Source organism: Penicillium cosmopolitanum (assembly GCF_028827165.1).
Source record: "Penicillium cosmopolitanum strain IBT 29677 chromosome Unknown utg000008l:1.0-4398992.0:1.0-4402845.0, whole genome shotgun sequence".
Classification (NCBI taxonomy): Eukaryota; Fungi; Ascomycota; class Eurotiomycetes; order Eurotiales; family Aspergillaceae; genus Penicillium; species Penicillium cosmopolitanum.
The window spans coordinates 460973-482540 of NW_026622678.1; the positions used below are offsets into that span (position 1 = coordinate 460973).

At 49.7% G+C, this 21568-nt stretch overlaps 10 protein-coding genes across 10 annotated transcripts; 5 read left to right on the plus strand and 5 right to left on the minus strand.

Moving 5' to 3' along the window:
* Positions 1-1187: 1187 nt before the first annotated feature.
* On the minus strand, positions 1188-2437 carry N7509_006711 (uncharacterized protein; the record flags this gene model as incomplete). The annotated part of the gene is made up of 5 exons (XM_056631348.1): positions 1188-1341; positions 1393-1868; positions 1926-2121; positions 2184-2206; positions 2363-2437. The coding sequence occupies 5 exons, from the start codon at positions 2435-2437 to the stop codon at positions 1188-1190; spliced, it is 924 nt and encodes a 307-aa protein (XP_056486899.1).
* Positions 2438-3994: 1557 nt separating this feature from the next.
* Positions 3995-7329, plus strand: N7509_006712 (F-box/WD repeat-containing protein; the record flags this gene model as incomplete). The annotated part of the gene is made up of 3 exons (XM_056631349.1): positions 3995-4444; positions 4532-7150; positions 7204-7329. The coding sequence occupies 3 exons, from the start codon at positions 3995-3997 to the stop codon at positions 7327-7329; spliced, it is 3195 nt and encodes a 1064-aa protein (XP_056486900.1).
* A 395-nt stretch (positions 7330-7724) lies between these two features.
* On the minus strand, positions 7725-7999 carry N7509_006713 (uncharacterized protein; the record flags this gene model as incomplete). Its single annotated transcript, XM_056631350.1, has 2 exons — positions 7725-7823; positions 7880-7999. The coding sequence occupies 2 exons, from the start codon at positions 7997-7999 to the stop codon at positions 7725-7727; spliced, it is 219 nt and encodes a 72-aa protein (XP_056486901.1).
* Positions 8000-8165: 166 nt separating this feature from the next.
* N7509_006714 (translation initiation/elongation factor MRX8) lies at positions 8166-9162 on the minus strand (the record flags this gene model as incomplete). The annotated part of the gene is made up of 2 exons (XM_056631351.1): positions 8166-8562; positions 8636-9162. 2 exons carry the CDS (start codon positions 9160-9162, stop codon positions 8166-8168), a joined length of 924 nt encoding a protein of 307 aa, XP_056486902.1.
* A 233-nt stretch (positions 9163-9395) lies between these two features.
* On the plus strand, positions 9396-10019 carry N7509_006715 (putative AP-3 adaptor complex subunit sigma; the record flags this gene model as incomplete). Its single annotated transcript, XM_056631352.1, has 2 exons — positions 9396-9464; positions 9528-10019. 2 exons carry the CDS (start codon positions 9396-9398, stop codon positions 10017-10019), a joined length of 561 nt encoding a protein of 186 aa, XP_056486903.1.
* A 690-nt stretch (positions 10020-10709) lies between these two features.
* N7509_006716 (60S ribosomal protein eL8) lies at positions 10710-11841 on the plus strand (the record flags this gene model as incomplete). Its single annotated transcript, XM_056631353.1, has 3 exons — positions 10710-10712; positions 10976-11053; positions 11131-11841. The coding sequence occupies 3 exons, from the start codon at positions 10710-10712 to the stop codon at positions 11839-11841; spliced, it is 792 nt and encodes a 263-aa protein (XP_056486904.1).
* Positions 11842-12803: 962 nt separating this feature from the next.
* N7509_006717 (uncharacterized protein) lies at positions 12804-14558 on the minus strand (the record flags this gene model as incomplete). Its single annotated transcript, XM_056631354.1, has 3 exons — positions 12804-14112; positions 14235-14297; positions 14353-14558. 3 exons carry the CDS (start codon positions 14556-14558, stop codon positions 12804-12806), a joined length of 1578 nt encoding a protein of 525 aa, XP_056486905.1.
* A 770-nt stretch (positions 14559-15328) lies between these two features.
* Positions 15329-17521, plus strand: N7509_006718 (Zn(II)2Cys6 transcription factor; the record flags this gene model as incomplete). Its single annotated transcript, XM_056631355.1, has 1 exon — positions 15329-17521. The coding sequence occupies one exon, from the start codon at positions 15329-15331 to the stop codon at positions 17519-17521; it is 2193 nt and encodes a 730-aa protein (XP_056486906.1).
* Positions 17522-17866: 345 nt separating this feature from the next.
* N7509_006719 (glycoside hydrolase family 5 protein) lies at positions 17867-19297 on the minus strand (the record flags this gene model as incomplete). The annotated part of the gene is made up of 1 exon (XM_056631356.1): positions 17867-19297. One exon carries the CDS (start codon positions 19295-19297, stop codon positions 17867-17869), a length of 1431 nt encoding a protein of 476 aa, XP_056486907.1.
* Positions 19298-20359: 1062 nt separating this feature from the next.
* Positions 20360-21105, plus strand: N7509_006720 (DJ-1/PfpI family protein; the record flags this gene model as incomplete). Its single annotated transcript, XM_056631357.1, has 2 exons — positions 20360-20366; positions 20441-21105. The coding sequence occupies 2 exons, from the start codon at positions 20360-20362 to the stop codon at positions 21103-21105; spliced, it is 672 nt and encodes a 223-aa protein (XP_056486908.1).
* Positions 21106-21568: the final 463 nt, after the last annotated feature.

Consider the following 21568-nt stretch of genomic DNA (forward strand, 5'->3'; position numbering starts at 1 on the left):
CACTATTTTAAATCCTACAACAGAGCACGAGGGAGCAGAAAAAAGGGGTGAACCCAGTTGAATTGAGAAACCCGCTAGAAGGACCCCCCAAAAAACGAGACGACTCCCGAATATTCCAACTATCCCCAGAGGAAACCACATTCTTGGGACTGGACGTTGAAACCCGACAAATATTCCCGGCCATCCAGTTACTGACTATTGAATCCAAACGAATGGTTTGACAGGCGAAGCCCCAGCATTATTGTCCGCTATGCCAATGGTGGGTGAGGCTAGCGCTAAATGGTGTCCCCCCCAATAGTCAATAGTTCACCCAGCTGGTCGGTGCTCGTGGCGCAACAATAGACTGAGGCCGCGCCCATGGTTCTGACCATATAGTTTACTTTACCTTGACTCCAGACTCCAGACTTTACAGTGGATTGGGCGCAGATCATGCGAAAATCTTCGAAAATCTTTAAAAAATTCCTCAAGGGCCTTCAAAGGCATGTGCATAAGCTTTGGCCGCTTCACCTGTCCCAGTTTTTAGGGATTTCGGGTTCCACTGGTGCAAATCATCAACTACTTTATCTAGGCATTTTCTCGAAGATCAAACGAACTCTGTACATCATCTCAAGCGTGCGGGTACCATGTGAGCAAATTCTGCACGTATAAGCGTATCGGCTCGTCCGGCGAGCAAAGAATTATTGAACACTAATTTTGGAGAAACGTGCTTGATGTACTCCGTCTTCCGGGAACTGCAGGTACAAAGTGGAGTCAATAAAGCATAACTATAACTCTCGCCATCATTCCCTTCTCGGCGTCTGAGTAAACCCTGAAGAATGCGGAACTACTGTAGGGTCAAGCCAACTGGAGGCGGTTGACTAGAAAAACTGTGTTTCTACCAACTCCCCTGGGCCGCCTACTGAGCGCTCCCTATTGCTATGAAATCCGAGCATCTCGTCCTATCCCCGAGGCGCTCTTATCACACTTGGCCATTCTCTCATTGAGACCTCTGGTACCCCTTTCTGTCCAATCTGAACTGATAATTAGTCGACACACGTCTTCATCTTTGAGAAGAAGTTAACATTCCGTGGAATAGTGCTTTGCATACTATCATCGAGACAGGAGCTATGCATTTCTGAATCTCTTCTCGCCGAGCTAATGGCGAAGATTCCTTCGCAGTTGACCAACTGGCATCATGAGGTATAGTATCATTCATCACGTTCGACGTGCAACTGGAACGAGGGAATAAAAATCGCTTCGGCCTCCTCACGCGTCACGCGTACCGACCTGGGGGACAGGTGAGCTTGACTGGTACGACACGAAGTCGAAACAGGGTTGAGATAGGTCACTTTGAGGTGCGCACTATGTAACATCTATCAGTATGAACAGAGAGGCGGGGGCATATGCACATACGAATGATGACCTGTACTGATTCCTCCACAGCTCAGTTTCCGTACCGCCTGATCCTCCTCGTTCGCGAATTTAAACACAAGATCGCCCGCGTCGACGAAATCGGGCGCCTGATATCCTTCAGGACAATCGTCGGTATACAATAAGAAAACCCCCAAGGCTCGAGCGTTCGGTAGCTTGGTGAAGGTTGACGTGAGGGGAATTAGTAAGCGATCCATTTGCTGGATCCCTTTTACCATATCCACGGCAGAGCCAGCGTTTGTGAGGGCATTGCTTTCCTTTTCTTTCCCGGTATTGGAGCCGGGATTCGTGTTCGCCACGTCGTGATTTTCGCTATTTTGCTTGCTGTGCTCGCTGTGGTACGCGAACGAAATGGTATAAGCCTCAAAGATTTCGATCGGTAGTTCTGTTTTTTTGACGACGGTGAATTTCACGGCCTGGAGGCGACGTCGAACGAGGACCTCGAAGACACTTCCTTCCTGTCCAGTAGTCAGGTTGTCAGTATAACCACTTCCACGGTGAGAGGAAGATCCTACAAGAATATCGAGTACACGGTCCGTTTGAGAATCGATTCCTCTCTCCATGATCTTGGCTTGGAAGGTAGGGCCGTCGACCTGACTATTTTCACCACTGATGAACTCATCATAGGTGCGAACATGGGAGCCCTCTCGGTTGGGGGCTCTCGGAATGGAAAGACTTCGTTCACCAAACGTGACTAGCGGCAGGAGACCACTGTATAGCAGCGCTCATTGGCATTTTCACTTGACTCGGGGGGTTAGCAGGAAAAGACCGACCGCTTGAAGAAGATCCCAGCAAGCTAGTCTGCGTGTTAGCTGTGTCCGTTGTTGAATCGGGAACGGGGTATGGACCGTGACGTGCAGAACAATTTTCATTAATTCCAGGCTTTGAACCTATGTCATGTCAATATAGGTATAACTGGTCTTCGGTTTTTTGTTCCCGAGCTGACGCGTACTTCCTGTTGGAGAGCGTTGAGCATCACCTCCGTCCGGGGTCTGGATGGAATTTCCAGTTTCCGAGGAGCATTCATTGAATTGAACCGAATAATAATTTCCTGCAGGGTTGTGAGTGATCGGTCGGGGGGTGGAGTGGGAGAGATACTAGTAGTACTATGTAAGGAAAGAGGAAGGTGTGGGGGAGGGACACCAGTTGATGTGGCCAGAGTGCCCGTCAGCACTGGCAGTTGACCAATGCAATCATCTGAGGCAGTTCCAGTTGTCACCTAGTAGTAGTAGTAACTACTAGTAATTAGGGAATATGTTATTCACAGTGAGCCCTGGACTATTAGATCTACTATGTATACTACTAATCTATTGGGTCCACTGAGCAGCCCTTCAGGGCTGCTGCAGAGCAGTGGGGGACCAGCACGAGGCGCTGCGGGCTGCGGGCTGGGGGTACCTGCAGGTGACGTACAAGGTACAGCGGAGCCAGGAGCCATCCCTTGAAGCGGAGATTTGGATAAACATCGAGTCATGTTGGTTACTACCTGGCATCCCTGGATGCACTTATGCAGGATGCAATACGGAGTCATTGTCCCTGGCATGCCCAAGGTGTACTGCCCAGATGTGTACATGATATATATGGTGGTGGTGGTGGTGGTGTGGTAGTAGGCACTCATCCATGGATATCAGAACTGAACTTGAACTTTCATCTACTACTACATAGTATACTAGATAGTATACACTATACTGCCACTACTCTCGATGGCAATGTTGACACCACGTGACGGGTGGCGAGTTGGGCCCAGAACTTGAATTGATCTCCTCTCCACATTTGCGGCAAACCGGTTTCTGCTGAAGTGGTGGCTGCACTGGCACCTGGCACATCCAAGTCTGTGTAGTGTGTAGTGTGCCACTGACATATTTACGCAGTGAACCAGGAACCTTGAAACAGGCTCAGGCTCAGACTCAGACTCAGACTCAGACTCTGGCTACGAGCACAAACCTTGGACGGAACAGTGGATGTAGGCTACATGGTGAAGGTGCCCAGTGCCAGTGGGCTACCAAGGGCTAAGCTAGTTGGAGATACAGAGATCTATAGAATACATACAATACAATATAATAGGAATATAGTCAATATACTAGTAGTATACCATCAATCTCGATAGTACTCTGCTACAGAGGCATACAGTATACAGTATACAGTATACAGTATACAGTATGCTGTATGTCCTCACGGATAATTGTTCTCCGCTTTCGCCCAGTATGTGACTGCTAGTACTGTACTTGTACTAGTAATACTGTACGGCACTCCACCTACACCAATCACCCTTGTCAGCCGCCACTCTGTTTCTCTTTTTGTTTCTTCTCCTTCCCTTTCTTCCTTGCGTCTTGAGTCTTTGTTGGTCTTTGATCTTGCATTTGTTTTCTCCCATTCTCAACTCCCCCCCCCTCGCCATGCTCTGATCCGTTCGGTCGTTTCCATCTTCTTTTTTTTTTGTAAATGGTTTCGCAGGCGAACGTGTACCGTGCTGACGGGCCGCTGTGCTAACACCACTACGAGTAGTACTCTCGTACCCATTCCCATTCTTGTGGTGGCCATTTCCAAGGTTCCAATCCACTCCCCCCACTTGAAAAGAAGCTCAGTGATGTCTTCGTCCTCGGACGCCCCCCGTCCTCTCCGCCCCTTCGACTCCGATCTCAACCTGTCTTTGGACTCAACTGCTTCATCTACCTCTACTCTCACCTCTCCCCATGCCGCCCGCCGTCCTGAGTCTCGTTTGATTTCCCCTCGGCCTCGCGATATGGACGAACACGAGAAAGATGATATCGGCCAGGCCCCATCAAACAGCGCCCTCGGCCAGTTCTCTTTCGCCCCAACCACCCGCACCACCGTCGTGACCACCACCACCACAACCACCACTGCATTTCCTCCTCTCATTTTCCGACCGCCACGCGCCACCAAGGATCTGGATACCCGGCAATACCCCCTCGCCGCCTCACCTACCCCGGCCGCTTTGAGAAACCTCAGGTTCAAGATCGGCGATCAGTCCATTGTATTCAACGAGCCAGAAGATACCAACGCGACTGCTACCGAAGTACGTCTTTCCCCTTCTCTATAGACATCTCTCTTTTCCCTTTCCTCCTATCCCTCACTCCCCGCTTTGTACTCACAATCATTCTAGTTGAGAGAAAAGAATGAGGCCCTACAAACCTCCAACGGCCTGATCCGCTCAATCAACTCCTTCAGCTCCGAAGACAATGGTGTACCGCGACGCCTCGCTCCTCCAAGATCCGTGACTCGGCTTCGTCAGCCTAACTCCCAAAATCGACCCGTCTCTCCCGTCTCTATTCCCGATCCCCGCCCGGCGATTTTGCCTCGTACCCGCGCACCTCGAAATCTTTCCGAACCTGTGGCACGGCGCACTCGTCATAGTGCCGCGACTCATCTTTCACCGGCTGGTCTGGCCACCCCGGATGCTGAACACAACCCTGGAAGTCTCGAGGAAGGCCCGGCCCCGAGACAAAGGATGCATAGCGTGACCATCCCTAGGAAAGAAACGCTGTTGAAGTCTCCCCTCTCCGCCGATGCTGGGCCCTCGAGTACTTTGCAACGCCCCAGTCTAACTTCAGTACCGTCAACTCAGGCCGATACTAGTGGGAATCATGTACCCGAGCCGTCTCCCTTTGAACAGCACTCTTTCGGTGGCTCTTCTGGGGACACCTCTCAGCGGAGATCGGAACCCCCATCACAGCTATCGGCGATCGATAGTGCGATGGCTCAAGATATGTGCTTGCCCAGTCCAAGTCTGTCACCGGTTACCGCTATGAACGCTCTGCATGGAGAATCATCCTTCGATTCTGAAGATACGGATTCGAGCCTAGATCACAATATCCCCCGCCAGACGAAAGCGATGCGTCTTTCTGGAAACGATTCTTATTCTAACGACCCTTCGATGTTCTCGTCTCGGTCTCCGTCATCTCTCATGGATATGCCCAAGGTGTTGGAATTCTTTGACACCGTGCCCGAAGAGCTGAAAACATATATGATGTATCAATTTCTTCGACGTTGCCCTAAGCCCACGCTCCACTTCGTGGCCGATGTGGTGAATCCAACCCTCAAATGCGACTTCCTCGCTCTCCTTCCCCTGGAGCTCAGCCTGAACATTGTAAAGTACTTTGATGTACAGACAATGTGTCGTGCCGCCCAGGTCTCCAAGAGATGGCGCCATATCATCAATTCCGATGAAAAGACTTGGAAGGAACTTCTAGACCAAGATGGCTTTGTTCTTTCGGAAGGCGAGCTAGAGCGAGCTATTCGTGAAGGATGGGGATGGCAGTGCAGCAGTCCGGATGATTTTGAAAGAGACCTCAGTCTCCCGACCTCCTCCAAGGGGGAGCAGGAGATGTCCCCGGTCGCTTCTTCGTCGACTGCTGTTGATAGAGCGCCTCTGTCATCTCTGGCGCTAAACAGACGACCCAAGCGGAAAGCCAATACCCGCGCGTCGAGTCGGAAGTTGTCGAAGCGAAAAATTTCTTCCAGTGGAACGGATCATTCCGAGCCAGACTGGAAGAGAGAGATTGCTTCCTCCGAGGCTCCTTATGCTGCAGCAAACGCTGCCGCGGCTGCCATCCCGTACCCCGAAGTTGGTCTTCCGGCGCTCCGAGGCTTGTATCTCTACAAAGCCCTATACCGTCGGCACCATGCTATCCGCAGAGGTTGGATGAAACCGGCTGTCAAGCCTCAACACATTGCCTTCCGTGCCCACGATCGTCACGTTGTTACTTGCTTGCAGTTTGATACGGACAAGATTCTCACAGGCAGCGATGATACGAACATTAATGTGTACGATACCAAGACTGGAGCTCTGAAGGCCACTCTCGAGGGCCATGAAGGTGGTGTTTGGGCACTCGAGTATCACGGCAATACCTTGGTCTCCGGGTCCACAGATCGTTCTGTGCGAGTTTGGGACATCGAGCATGCTCGATGCACTCAGGTTTTCCATGGCCACACCTCGACCGTGCGTTGCCTTCAGATTGTCCTCCCCACCGAGATAGGTAAAGATGCGAACGGCGAGCCTGAAATCATGCCCAAAACCCCATTGATCATTACTGGATCTCGTGATTCGAACTTGCGAGTGTGGAAGCTTCCCAAACAAGGTGATCCGTCCTACTACCCGAGTGGGCCGGTTCTGGACGACACCGATTGCCCTTACTTCCTCCGCGTGCTCTCTGGTCACACCCACTCCGTTCGAGCAATCGCAGCCCATGGTGATACTTTGGTCAGCGGAAGTTACGATTGTACCGTCAGAGTGTGGAAGATTTCCACTGGACAAGTTTTGTATACATTGCAAGGCCACTCAATGAAGGTTTACAGCGTGGTGCTAGATCCAAAGCGAAACCGCTGCATCAGTGGTGCGATGGACCACATGGTCAAGGTGTGGTCCCTGGATGATGGCTCTCTGCTCTACAATCTTGAAGGCCACACCTCTCTCGTCGGTCTTCTTGCTTTACAAAATGACCACCTCGTCTCGGCCGCCGCCGACTCCACACTCCGGATTTGGGACCCCGAACACGGCCACTGCAAGAGCATGCTAAGCGCGCACACTGGGGCGATCACATGTTTCCAGCATGACGGACAAAAGGTCATCTCTGGATCAGATCGCACTTTGAAGATGTGGGATGTCGGCACTGGTGCTTGCGTTCGAGATCTCCTAACCGATCTAAGCGGTGTTTGGCAAGTCAAATTCAACGACCGACGATGTGTTGCTGCTGTTCAACGAGATAGCCTGACCTACATCGAGGTAAGTTACCAACTCATTTGATATAGCCTCAACTTGTTCTAACATACTCATAGGTTCTTGACTTCGGTGCTTCTCGAGATGGCGTGCCCGAGGACAAACTCGGCAAGCGGGTAGCAGTGAACCGCCGCGGACGAGAAATTGCTCCCACCAGCATCGACTCCGACTCCGAATCGGATTGATTCAAATCGGTGTCATCCCACGACCGGAATGTCGCGTTCCTTTGGTTCTCTTCCTCTCCCCTTCTTCTCCCCCTCCCCCTCCCCATCATCTATTCCCTCTCATATTCCCCTATCATCACATTCCCATATTCCCATATTATCATATTCCCCGGCTCTTGGACTTCTTGACACTCTTACTCATTCACGATACCCATCCTTATGGCACTTGTCTCCCCTTCTCAAACCCTTTGCATAGCGCGGTCGGCATTCTTCGATCATCCAGCATTACGATGGAGGATAGGCGTTAGACGTTTTCTGATTCTTGGGGGTTTCTTATTTTCATTACTCGGTCATGTCAAAAACCCTCCTTATGCATATCACCACCGTGATTCATTTTCTTTGTCATTGTATTGCAATTATCTCACTCCCTTTCCTTCTATCTGAAGTTGTCTTCGGTAACCCTGACTTCTGGTGTTTTGAGGCGGGCCTGCGTTGATATTCGCATCTTCTTTGTCCTGTCTTTCTTAAGTGGTAATAGATACATTGCATTCTAATTAAATTTCCACCTTACGCTCGTAGACTTGGCTTTGCAGTAGTCATTTGCCTCGTCGAGTTTCCCAGAGCCTTCGGGCTGGACTTCAAAGATTCCCAGGGTGGTCTGGAACCGCTGGCCCTTTGTTCCTAAAAGCATTGGGGATCGATCGCTACCCACGCATTTAAACATACTGGTATTTTCAAACAAGATCAATGAGACAGAAGATGACTTCTTGCGGGCCAGCGCATTATGTTCATTAAATTGGTAATATGTATGTATACAGGTCCATGTATCTAGGTTTCCAAGCCCACACCTCAACACCTCACAACCGAGCCAGACGTCCACCTTCTAAACTGCCATCAATACCAGCCGCAGATAAAATAGACCAGCGTATAGCGTCAACGCCTAGTGCCTGACCAGGACCGACAGAAACGTCCGCACTACAAGTCAAAATCTCACCCAATGCACCCGGGCCTCCTGAGGTATATGGATCGGGCTGAATAACGGGTTTCATGTCCTTTAACATGCACTGGAGTCGCTGGATACCGACATCCGAAACGCCGGTCTTGGCCTGTTTCTTCGTCCTCGTGATGACTTTATCTATTTTCGAGAGAATGATTTGGTGGGGGATGGCGTAGCGGCGGAACAAGCCGAGGATATCGGCATCCTTTTGTTTGATGCCGTGTTCGCTATCGATGAGGATGAAGGCGCGACGGAGCCTGGAGGTTTTATTAGTCGATATTAATCGGGAGCCAGGTTCTAGGTGTTCATGGGTAAAGGGACAAAACGAACTGTTTTCGGCCCTGGAGGTATTTCATGATTTCCATGCCCCATTCAGCTCGACTGGCTTTGCCGTATCCCGGCATATCGAGCAGGACAACTTTCGACTCGCCGCCTTTCGTTCCTCCAATTCCGAACGCATTCATTTCTCTCGTCCGGCCTGGTTTCGATGACGTCCAACAAATTTCTTGGCCCATGATCGCATTTAACAAAGAGCTTTTCCCGACATTCGACCGACCCAGGAATGCGACTTCCGGCTCGATCGAAGAGAGAGGCGTTGTGCGAAACTTGCTGGCAGACCATAGTTTTATAGGCGAGTGGCGCGATGGAATGAATATTTTGTCTGCGAAAGCTAGCTGGTCGGTATTGGGTGCTTTGGTGTCCCAGTAGTAGCAAAGGTCGGACGGCGTGAGGTCTTCAAGGTTGCGTTTGTTTGGGTTGGAGGGAGGTTTCGGTGACGTTTGAGCGGGTTCAGCATGTCTTATTGTTGAATAGAGTCGATTTACAGCCCTGGAGGCCCTGAATATGGATTTCCTCATCTTTGAGGATCGGATGTGATTGAGCGACGCGGCCAGGTGTAAATGCAGTTTGGATTCTCCAGAAAATCCGGGCACGGGCCAGCCACTGCTTATCGATAGCGCTGGTCCGCGGGACTGGGACTCCTCAATGTAGCCCGCCGCGCTTCCAGCTTGGACTTCAACTTCAACCCCAACCACGTTCGGTCCACTCACCTCTGCTGCGCTGCCTATTTAGCCAAGGCACATTCTACAAGATGATTAATGCAGTACTCGTCTTCAACAACAATGGCCAGCCACGCCTGACCAAGTTCTACACTCAGTTGGTGAGTTGCGCAGCTCCGATGACGACCTAGACCCCCAACAGCTAACCAGCACTCCACCCTCAGGACACACAAACCCAGCAATCACTAATCGCCCAAATATACCACCTCGTCGCGCAAAGACCCGCAAGCGCCTGCAACTTCCTCCCCCTCCCCCCGCTCCTCTCCCGACAAGGCTCATCCAACTCCTCCTCGGCCGGGCCCTCCGATGCCCCCACCCAAATCACCTACCGCACCTATGCCACGCTCTCATTCATCATGATCTCCACCTCAACAGAGTCCCCGCTCGCCCTAATCGATCTAATCCAAGTCTTCGTCGAATCACTGGACCGCATGTTCGAGAATGTCTGCGAGTTAGACCTGATCTTCGGCTATGAGACCATGCACGCGGTGTTGAGCGAGATGATTGTCGGCGGCGTCGTTGTCGAGACTAATACCGAGAAGATCATTGCTGGTGTACGTAGTCAAGAGGGTACTACGGGCAAGAGGAGGGCTGTTCAGGCGGCGAGTACGAGTCTTGGGCGTGGAGCGCTGCCGGGACTGGGTGCTTGGCGATGATTCTGTCTGTATTTAAGAAGGATGAATGATCGATTGCATAGGGTTTCTTAGCGTTGGTTTTACATAGATTTCAAGTACTAGTATACTTTGCTCATGTCGCCGGTCTTCATGGACGAATGTATACTAGTACTTTTCAGTTGGGTTACAATGTTTGCGCAGTATCCAATGATATCTTCCTTCCAAGGTTGCTGCTCTATTTAATTTAAAGTTTGCTGCTGATATTTGTTGCCGATATATCTAACTGTAGATCAGTTGTAGTGTAAGTATATGGCGAAAATGCACTGCAATCGAAGTTCAAATTTCAGGTATCATAGTTAATAACTTGAAAGAATTAATTAAACCGCTCCGGAAAGAGTGTACATTGTTATATTGACTGAGTATTATTACCACACGAAAATTGAAATAAATGAAAGTTGTTATTGTTAAGATATATGAATTCTACATATGCCTTAATTACGGTAGCAATCGTAGTACAGATCTCGGCCGGGCCGGATGATTGGCCGGCGCAACCCACAGTAGAGGTCACGTGTATTCACGTGCTAGAACGGATATGCCCTAACGCGCTTGCCCTAACCCTGGTCACATGCTCACGCTAGCGCGACCCACGAGAAATTCATTAAGGCTAACCGCCAGCATTTTATTCTCTTCTTCATCCCGTCAACCGTCAACCAGCAATCCCAGTCGACAACAATGGTGGTAAGCATTTGATTGCCTTTTCGAAAAGGCTCGCCAGCTGCAGCGATGCCGTAGAACAATTCGCCTTGACTTCCGATTGAAAGATCGAAGCAATTCCGTCTATTGCCCACAGCCTCGAAAGAGATGTGTGGCTTTGACGATGATTTTGGCTGGAAGCACGAGATGAGCCCGTAACACGGCTTAACTCGTCGCTCTCCTTAGAGTTCAAAGAAGATGCAGCCCGTCGTGGACATTCGCTGATCTTCTTTTCTCAATGATAGCCTCCCAAGTCCGGAAAGAAGACCGCCGCCATGCCCTACCCCCAGGGCAAGGCTGGCTCGTCCAAGAAGGCCGCTAAGGTTCGTTTCTTTCTTTCCCAATGGAGGCAATCCGAGAAAACGAAGATGATTTTGCTAACCGGTTCGCCGCCCCTCAGAACCCTCTCATCGAGAAGCGTTCCCGCAACTTCGGCATCGGCCAGGACATCCAGCCCAAGCGCAACCTGTCCCGCTTCGTCAAGTGGCCCGAGTATGTCCGTCTGCAGCGCCAGAAGAAGATTCTGAACATGCGCCTGAAGGTCCCCCCTTCCCTGGCCCAGTTCCAGAACACCCTGGACCGCAACACCGCTGCCCAGACCTTCAAGCTCCTCTCCAAGTACCGCCCTGAGACCAAGGCCGAGAAGAAGGAGCGTCTCGTCCAGGAGGCTACCGCCGTCTCCGAGGGCAAGAAGAAGGAGGATGTCTCCAAGAAGCCCTACCACGTCAAGTACGGTCTCAACCACGTCGTCGGCCTGGTCGAGAACAAGAAGGCTTCCCTCGTCCTCATCGCCCACGATGTTGACCCCATTGAGCTGGTTGTTTTCCTGCCCGCTCTCTGCCGCAAGATGGGTGTCCCCTACGCCATTGTCAAGGGCAAGGCCCGTCTCGGTACGGTCGTCCACAAGAAGACCTCCGCTGTTCTCGCTCTCACCGAGACCCGCGCTGAGGACAAGGCTGAGTTCTCCAAGCTCCTGTCCGCCATCAAGGAGGGCTACACCGACAAGTACGAGGAGTCCCGCCGCCACTGGGGTGGTGGTATCATGGGCGCCAAGGCCAACGCCCGCCAGGACAAGAAGCGCAAGGCTATCGAGTCCGCCATCAAGGTCTAAGTTTTTCCATTCGTGTAAAAACTTGGATTGTTGATTGACGGGATCGCGTCTACCAAGCGTATTCCTGGAACAAAAGTTCTAATGGGCGAATTTCAAGGGTGTTAAGGCTCCGGATGACTTATTGACGGCCAAATTCTTTTTTAGCTTTAGATGGGTGGGAAAAGAAGCCCGGTGGCCCTTGGGATCCCATTCTAACAAAAAAAGAAAATAATTTTTCTCTTACGAACTCCACAAACGGCCCTTATGTACCACTTTTCCTGCAGATACCCATGAATTCATTTCTCACACTTCAAAATATCTTGTGTAGTAACTGTCGATGAGAATGGAAATTCATGTACTCTACTCTGCTTTTATCCAATCGTAGACTTTTTTTTGTAGCAAGTAAAACCCCGATTTTCGGAGATCAATTCTCGAAGTAGGGTTAATTGTGGGTGGGAAATCTCTGGTGCTTTGGACCTACCAACACTAAATAGTAGTTATAATGTACTACTAACTAGTCTTTGGTCATGTCTTTCCGTTGCAACATCTGCCGTCAAAAAGGATTCCAGGCTTAAATGCTTTCTGCTTTCTCCTTGGAATATGTCTAGTGCCATATTTACATTTACCAGGGGTGTTTTAACCGCTTTCATGCTGGTTTACAAAAGCGGAGGTAGCACTTCGATATGCTGTTTTATATCCAGGGCTGGTTCTAGCCATCGCTTTCTCAAGTCTCCTAGCAGCTGGGATTTTCGCTGGACTTGAAAGCAGGCAAGGGCCCATGGGCCATAGATGGCTATTTATAATCGAAGAACTAGTCAGCTCGTTGGTTGGATTGTGAACTTTCTTCCTTCTTCCAGATGTCATTGATTCAGAGACCGGTAGTATGAAATGGCTGTTCACTAACTATCACTTAAACCCGAGAAAAAAGGGAACACAGACAGTAATCAATGTTCACTCGCGGTGAGAAAATCCAGATACTGAAATCATGTGAGCCTATAAGATCCCATTCGGCGTGGCTTAATACGAAGAGCGAATAATCGATCGATCTCGTCAACAGATCGACCCTTGAGCTCAGGAACGTAAAAGAAGCTCCAAACGGCCGCAAAGACACAAAGACCCCCAAAAACAAATCCCACCTTGCCTTTTAGATTGCCCTCGTCGGGGTTGACCATATATGGACAAGCGAAATTCATGATGATACCCATGATAGCCTGAGTGGCAGTAGCAAGGCCAGTTGTTCGAGCGCGCAGCGCAGCACTACTCGTCTCACCGAGGATAGTGAAAGCCATAGACCCAAGAGTGGCGAAATATATGAAGTTGTAGATGACGGTAACTGCAGACTGGACCCATTTTGCTGCAGAGGTTGGCACAACATCCATAATACCGATAAGTATAAGGATTACAAATAGGGACACAAGGCCAGTGAGGAAAATCTTGCGTCGGCCGACTGAATTGACGATGAACCAGCTCATTATATTCCCAAGGACGCCGCAAGCGGTTACACCAACGCCCAAATCGAAGCTCTGTGAGTTTGGGAGGCCGGCTAGTTCAAAAAAGTAGGTCGAATAGCCAAGAACGAAGATGATGCCGGCAAAGTGTTGACACACAAAAACGCCCATACTGATCATTGTGCGGAGAAGGTCGGTGCCACGGAAGCATTGTTTCCACGACACCTCATTCTCTGGTGACGTTTCACGTTCCTCGGTAATCGTATGCTCAATAGCGTCTAGCATGACCTCCACATCAACCTCAGGTCCGTAAAGCCGTTGCATTGATCGGGTTGCGTCTTGTCTTCGGCCCTTGCGCACGAGATACCATGGGGACTCTGGGGCAAAAGGCAGACCAGCGAGCAAAAACACCACAAAAAAGAGCTGTACAGCAAAGGGGCCGCGGAATGCCCAATCATCGGTACGTAAACCAAATGCTTTGATGACACCGCTGGATATGAGCTGTCCAATAGCGATACCCAAGTTCACACCGGCCGTGGTAACACCACGCAGGACTACCGGTGAGATTTCTGATGTTGCGAGCGGGCCTAAAGTAAGAAGGAAACCCAGACCGAAGCCAAGAATGAGTTTCACGGCCACAAACCCCCCAGGTACACTAACAAACATTTCACCTAGGATACCTCCGGTCAATATGACGAGGCCCACAAGGAGAGCTCCCTTGCGCCCCAGACGATCGCTCAGTATCGAGCAAATGAAGCAGCTGAAGAACTGGCCCACGCTACCAACGGTGTTGAAGGCTGTCTGCCACCGAGCTGGCAGGATCACTTCACCATGGCTCTCATATCTATCGACCCGTGTTAGTATCCAAACAGTTCTGATAAGTTCGTGCAGGGTGGGAAGTAGTTTTTCATGCTCGCCGGTTAATATAGAGAACCCTGGGAAATAGGAATCAAAGGACCAGCATACCCGAAAGCAAGGCGAAACGAAGGCACGGAAATGACGGCTCCGTTTATCTGGGCGTCGAAGCCCCTGGATCTAGGTTAATTGGATAATCTTCAAGAATGACAAGGAGGGTCAAATTCACCAGGCCACGCCGGTCATAGCCCAGTAGAAGGACCACCACACCAAGGCTGGATGATGACGAAGGATCTTCCGTAGGTTTAGTTCATGCTCTCCTCCCTGATTCCTTGCCCTATCTGTATAGGAAGTCACATCTTCGATTGCTGTAGCCGTGGCATCCTCCAATTTATCGCTGTTTACCTCCTCGAGAGATCTGGCAGGGTTGGACATAGTTGGAGTTAAAGGCCAGTGAAAAACAATCAGAACATTAAGGAATTCAAATAGATTGGGGATGAAAAGTCGTAAGTAAGATAGTATGCCTGTACTTATAGCGAGAATCCCGTAGTCGTGAATTGGTATCTAGTCTGTCACCATACCACACCATAGACTTGGATTTATACTCCAGATGATCCAGAAGAGCAGCCTGTGATCGGAGACGCCAAGGTTTTGAAGTTAGGCCTCTGACCTCTTTCCTGGGGCAATTAGGCTGAATAGTATCCATTGACATCTTGCTTGCCGTGCTGGGGGTAAGGTTAGCCGATAATATGGCATGTCTCCCAAAATTCCTCAGTCCGGGGTGCTGTGGGGTTTCACCTGGAAGAAGATACTGGTGCATGTCAAACAGACTCGGACCTCTCGGCCCCGGGGTAGATCGAAGTGGAACCTTCCCCAGATACTAGGACAACTTAGTAGTACTAGTCACTAGCGATAGTAACTATTATTCTTGTTGAGAATGGCTGTTTTATGGTTTTGGTGGCGTGGTCGAGGCACATGATCCCATACTACGCCTAACCTTGTTGCCCTGGCGGTTCCTGTTCCGCAACCCCAGCCCATAAAGTCCGACACTCCCCGACAACAGCCCCGGCCCGCGCCTCTTCTCCCCCACACCTTTAATCGCGCACTTGAATGATTCTCACCAGGGAACCTGACCCAAGCTGAAACCAGGCAATCATATCAGCCTGTTCGAGGGGTCTATCCGGTTGGGTGCCAGGAGGGAGATCATGGAAGACCAGGGATCGTCGAGCAAACGGAAACGACCAGCAGCCCGAGGAGGCACTTTCTATCCGCGGAAGCGGGCGAATGTAGCATGCCAAGTGTGCCGTGCGAGGAAGACGAAGTGCGATAATCGAAAGCCGAGCTGCTCGTATTGCCTAAGTGTTGGCGCCATCTGCACCCAGTCAACAGAGGATCTGTCTAGCTTTGACCCGGCCAGCCTAAAGATCATCGAGCGCCTAGATGTCCTCGAAAAGCTAGTTCGTCAACAATCAGCACAATCGACACAACAGCAACAGCAACAGCCATATTCCTTGTTACAGTACGAAGGGCATGTTGCAAGTCCCTCCACAGGCCCCTCGGCACAGCACCCATCGGGTTCTGGCCGGGCCAGATCATCGCTGGACAACACGAAAAGCAACGAATTTGTTTCTTCCCATTCCAGCCAGCGTACTTTGACTCCTTCGGGATATGGAGCCAATACCTCGCCTCTCAACGTTCTACCTACGTCGCCAGCGTTGCTGTTGCGCCTCCCTGTTTTTCTGAACGACCGACTGGGCGGCAGCCTTCTGGTTAATAATGGCTTGCATGAGAGGTGGTGGACCGAAAAGCGACAGCACAAATCACATAGCTCCCCTATTGAGAGAGCCCCCGGTGGGGGAATTCTAGATGGCATGGTAAATTCATGTGGTGGCGTTGATGAGCTATTGGACCGCTTCTTCAAGTTGGTGCAATGCAAAAATCCAATCCTAAAGGAGGCCCCCACGCGTCACCTTATTTTATCGAAATCTGTCGGAAATATAGATGGATCAGCACAATCCTGCCTGGCATTTCTTGTGTGTGCTCTAGGACACCTCGCAACACCATTTGGTGAGACCCCAAATATTCGGGAGCTCGATACGGGGCCTGGTAAAGCTGTTTATGTCGAAGCAGAAACCCTGTTTCAAGAGGCTCAACGTCGCATGGGAGCCCTGTTTGCTGACAATGAGGGCGATCATTTGATTGCCCCGCAATGTCTGCTTCTTTCGGGTTTCTATATGATGTGCGTGTTCCGCCCTTTCATGGCCTGGAGATTCTTTGTCCAGGCCCTAGCTACCTGCCAACAGTTCGACTTCTTGCGGGATATGTATAGTGCTGAAGAGACGCAATTAAACAATGACACAGAGGGTCAAAAACAAGTGACGGAGAAAGATTCACAAGAACAAGCTGTATACTGGACTGCCTGGAAATCGGAGCGAGAACTGCGCAGGTGCTTATGTTTACCGGATTTTCCTGCAACTGGAGATAATTCCCATATTTACCCACCACTCTTTCCAACCCCACCTTTTATTGTTTCAAATAACTCGAACGATGAAGGACGGGAGCGCGCATCATGGTTATTCTACCTCGCCGAGATTTCTCTGCGGCGACTTCTGAGCAGCATGTGCGATGAGATTTTATCCCTGCAACACTCTAAGGGAGACAGTGCCACTTTTCTGACCTCACTTGCTACCCTGGTTGTTGAGTATGAACAACAGGGTTGCCAATGGGCAGCGGGATTACCTGCAGAGTTATCGCTAGAATCGCCTCCCGAAAGCGACGATATATGTCGCTTTGTTCTTCGGGGACATTACATCGATTACTGCGAAACGATCTACTGGCCTTTTCTTGAAACTCTACTGAATTGCTCCGCCTCCACCCCATCAACCTACTCATCCCAGTCGCCCTTGTCGCAACCAAACTTGGCCTCTGTTAGACAAGGAGAAATTCCTCCTGATGCTTCTCTGGCTGTTCCTGGGGAGGGCCAAATTGGTGGTATCGGCCAATTTCAACCTTCCTCGCCTGTAGCCCAAGAGTCACTCCGAGTAGTTGTCAGCAATTTTGCAGCCAAGTGTCTTGATATACAGATCCAGCGGATCAAGGTCAACTATCCAGGATTCCGATATCGACACCATGGTACATTCTTTTTGATAATGTCTTGCACACGAGGTGCGATTGTACTCCTAGCCGCTGCCCTCACAGGGCTACCGATGCCATCGGGCTGGCGGGAAAGCGTAGCGGACACCACTGGATTGCTGGAATTTTGGGAAGATGACATGCCTCAGCTTTTGACATGGCGAGAATTTATGACTTCAATTCTTTCCAGCATTCCAGAAACGTCTAGTTCTCGTGGTGATTTAGGAGTCGATTTGCCACAAAGAAGAACTAGCGATTTGGTCTAGTTATTCATCATTTGGAGCATATGCAGTTGATAAACAATGAAGCTTGGGATAATACCACCTGGGCGATGACTCTCACCCAATGGGTGCTATCGGAGAATTATCAGGCGATCAGTAAAGAGGTGCATTATAAGTTTGGGCACCCCGCATTACTACATTATTGGATTCTAACAGCCCATTTCAGTACTGTTCGTGGGAGAATGCAGAAGCAGGAAGTATACTGAAGATGATCATGAACAGAGTGATGAAGTTGATTGGAGAAAGAAACTGCTATCTGAGTCAGAGATCTGAGACAAAGACCAACTAGGTGGGTGGCTGACCATCAGCTATCCACAACAAAAGTCTACTTTATATCCAATTTTTGAGATGGTGGATCAGCTCATCTCGATGCTTCACATTCTCAAACTTGAATGAACCTGCAAGCTCATCCAATTCCTCGAAAGATAAATCGCGAAAATACTCTGCAAATTCCAATGCAAGGTACTCAGACAGCAGAACATCACGAAGAACACGGTCGACCCAATCACTCGTTCCCCATGTAGGCGGGTATAGTACCTTTTTGTGTTTTGGGAGGATTGCTGTGTCGAAATGGTCCTTCACTGCTGTATATATCTTTTCAATTTCAGGATCGGCGTTGCGCCCCCATCGATCCAGCCCGAGGGATTTCTTCTTGGTAAGCCAGGGCTGCAGGTGACGATACCACTTAGAGTTTGGGGAGATAAAAGTCAATCCCTGATAGCCAATGTCCTTGTAGAGCCAGATGGACCATGAGATTGGAGCATTATCCCCCGAGGGGTCTCCCTTTTTGTATATTTCTAACTGGTCACGTAACACAAGGTAGCGAGATGCATTGGTCGCCTCAATATCGGTGTCGTTGCGCATGGTAGACGAATAAACTGGGCCCCATTCGCCGTTCCATACGGGCACTCCGACCTGTTTCATGTGTGAAATCTTGCGTTCGTACGAGGCATGGAGCCTGGCTTTTTGTGCGTCTGTGCTGGTGTATTTCTCTTCACACATGGGGAAACCAAACTTCGAATAATCATGAATCGAATATACCGAGTTTGGGAAAGGCTTCTGAGGGAAGTAGTTGAAATCAGCGGCATATGTGTTTCCATCAAGGAAAAGAATGTGCTTGTCATCAACAGATCGGATTTCCTTTTCAATCCGAGTGTAGAAGTCGATGAGTCGGGTATGTTTCGGGTCCGCAGGCTCATTCAGAGGGTTGTATCCAGCCACCCAAGAATTTTCTTTGTAGTGCGCTGCGATGTGTTTCCAGAGATTGATGATGGTATCTTGGAAGTGCCCATAGTCCCAGAACTGAGCGATATGGGTTGGGTTATCGGAATGCCAATCCTGGTTCTGTCCACCGGGCACAGTGTGGAGATCCAAAACGGTATAGATGCCGAAGCGGGCACAGCTTTCCACGATGCGGTCAAGAAGCTTGAACCCATTGGGATTGATTTTCGTCAGATCCTTGTCATCGAGAAAGTGGCGATGGTTAAAAGGAATGCGGAGACAGTTGAGATTACAGGCAGCAAAAAACTCCGAGTCCTTGTCGGTCCAGAAATAGTCATAGAATCGGTCCCAGAAAAAGTCATACTTCTCCTGGCCCATGACCTTCAGCATGGCTTCCTTATGCTGAGTTTCGTGCCCAGGATAACCCGTGATGAAATTTTCCATGTTGAGGTGACCTCCACTGGCAGCTCCACGAAGTACAACTGGTTTGCCATCCTCTGAGACAATCTTTGTGCCTTCCACACGAAGAAAGGCTGTCATTTTAAGTATGAAAAAGAAAAGACCAACTGAGTTGATGTACAGGTTTGCTGCTTGGGGAGTTTTAGGTGGTACTTGAAGACCTTAAATCTAATATTGAGCCATCTTAGACGAAAGTTGTCACATTTATCATATGAGCATGACCGACACTCCCGATGTTGTTATGGCCGACACTCCCCGATGTGCGGAGAAGTGCGATATCACTTAGTGTGGGATTGCTCTTTTGATCATTAATTAGAACGATTGATTGGCTATCGATAGTAGAGCTACTATACCTTGAATTTGGCCACTTGAGATTCTTCCAAGATTGAATTTAGCCATTTGGGGTTGATGCTTCTTCTCATCCGAATGTGGAGTAGTTAACTTCTTGTCCTCTAACCTTGAAACTTGATACAATCCAAATTCCATAGTTGGATGACATAAGAAATATGCTAATCCCAGAAGGCCGCAAAGAGGGGAAATACCTCTGCCTTCCAGAAAAGTGTGCATATAATGGAAGCTATGGATGTGGTTCGCAGACGGACGGCACCGCGGCCTGAATGCCTGAATGCCTGAGGCCGCAACATAGCGTGTCTGGCAGCCATTTAGTTACTCTGCAGCCCAAGGTTAGATTCAGGTATCCCATTATGATTCTAACCCTAGTATGGTATATACTACATCCTATAAGACAGAGCGTACTACTGTGAGGGAGAGCCTTTTGCTAAATGTTGAGTTTCGCAATAATCCTACCTATTACTTGTACATGACTCATGACTCCAGACAACATTAATTAGTTAACTAACTAACTAGTGCAGATGACAAATTAAATAGATTGAGTGTTTCTGGCCCATTCAACACGAGTGTCAGCCGCTATTCCCGCAGACTTCCTACTATAGTACAGTCTTGCCTAGTCCTAATTACCGGCAGCCTTGCCTACTTCGAGTATTGCCCCGCAACCACGTCGCATTGGCCTGCAGCGAAAGTACAGTAATCTGCTCGACTCTGCTCCTCACCGAGGCATCCATCCCATAAATGAATATTATCCTTCAAGCTCCTTTCCTACTTTAACCTCAACTCGATTCAACCATGACAGGTATGAGACACGGAGCACAGACAGACACACTATCCATGGGTTTTAGTGAAGAACAAACACTAATACATCTATAGAAACCAACATCAGCTCCAACCCCGAGGCCCTCCGCATCGGAGTCGCTCTCTACCCAGGCTTCGAAGCCCTAGACGCCTTCGGGCCTCTAAACTGTCTAAACGACCTCTCACGCACTGAATCAATCACTCTGTCCGTACTGGCCTCAACCCTAGATCCAGTCAGCACAAAGACACCCGCATACCCAGCCGGAATCGGCCAAAGCATCGTTCCAACCCACACCTTCGCCAATGCACCAGCCCTAGACGTCCTCCTCGTCCCCGGAGGCCAGGGCTCACGAGGCTCGTCACCCGTCGTCCTAGAGACGATCGCATTTATCCGAGACTCCTACCCTAGTCTCAAATATTTGATTACAGTATGTACCGGTGCGGGACTGGCGGCTCGAGCGGGTGTCCTGGATGGAAGACGCGCGACGACGAATAAGAAGGCTTGGAAGGACATCATAGTGCTAGGTCCAGAGGTGAAGTGGGTTGCACGTGCGAGATGGGTTACGGATGGGAATATCTGGACTTCCTCGGGTGTTAGTGCCGGTATTGATGTTACCTTGGCTTGGATTGAGGAACTCTTTGGGAAAGACAAGGCTAAGGTGATCGCGGATGGCAATGAGTATACTCGTCATGAGGATCCGGATTTCGATCCTTTTGCTGAGTTGTATGGTTTGGCATGATACTTCCCTTTGACCAAGGACTAGGTACCTTACTTTCCCCCTGCTTCATGTGATGTACATAAAAGATTAATTCTCTACTCCTACTCAATCGATATCTACTCTCAAGAGTCCGATAAATGCCATGGCGCAAAGCGAAGTAGATATACATTATCATTCAACCAAGGGCACGTGATGCTGAGCCCCAAGAACAGTAGGTCACAAGTAAGCCCCAGACAGACATTTTATTAACGAGAAAACCCCCCCGGGAAAAGAGCCAGCCAGCCATCCAGGCAAAGCAAAAAGCAAAAAGCAAGAGCTGAAAAGGCCAATAAGAGGTGGTATGATGAAATTACAGGAACATAGATCAAGCTCAAAGCAATCAATCCATGACAACCAGCAAAGGAGGAGGAAGAAAGAGAAGAAGAAAAAGTACAAGCCAAAATTGCCCAGTCCAGCGCTCCCAGCGCTCCCAGAAGACCAGAGA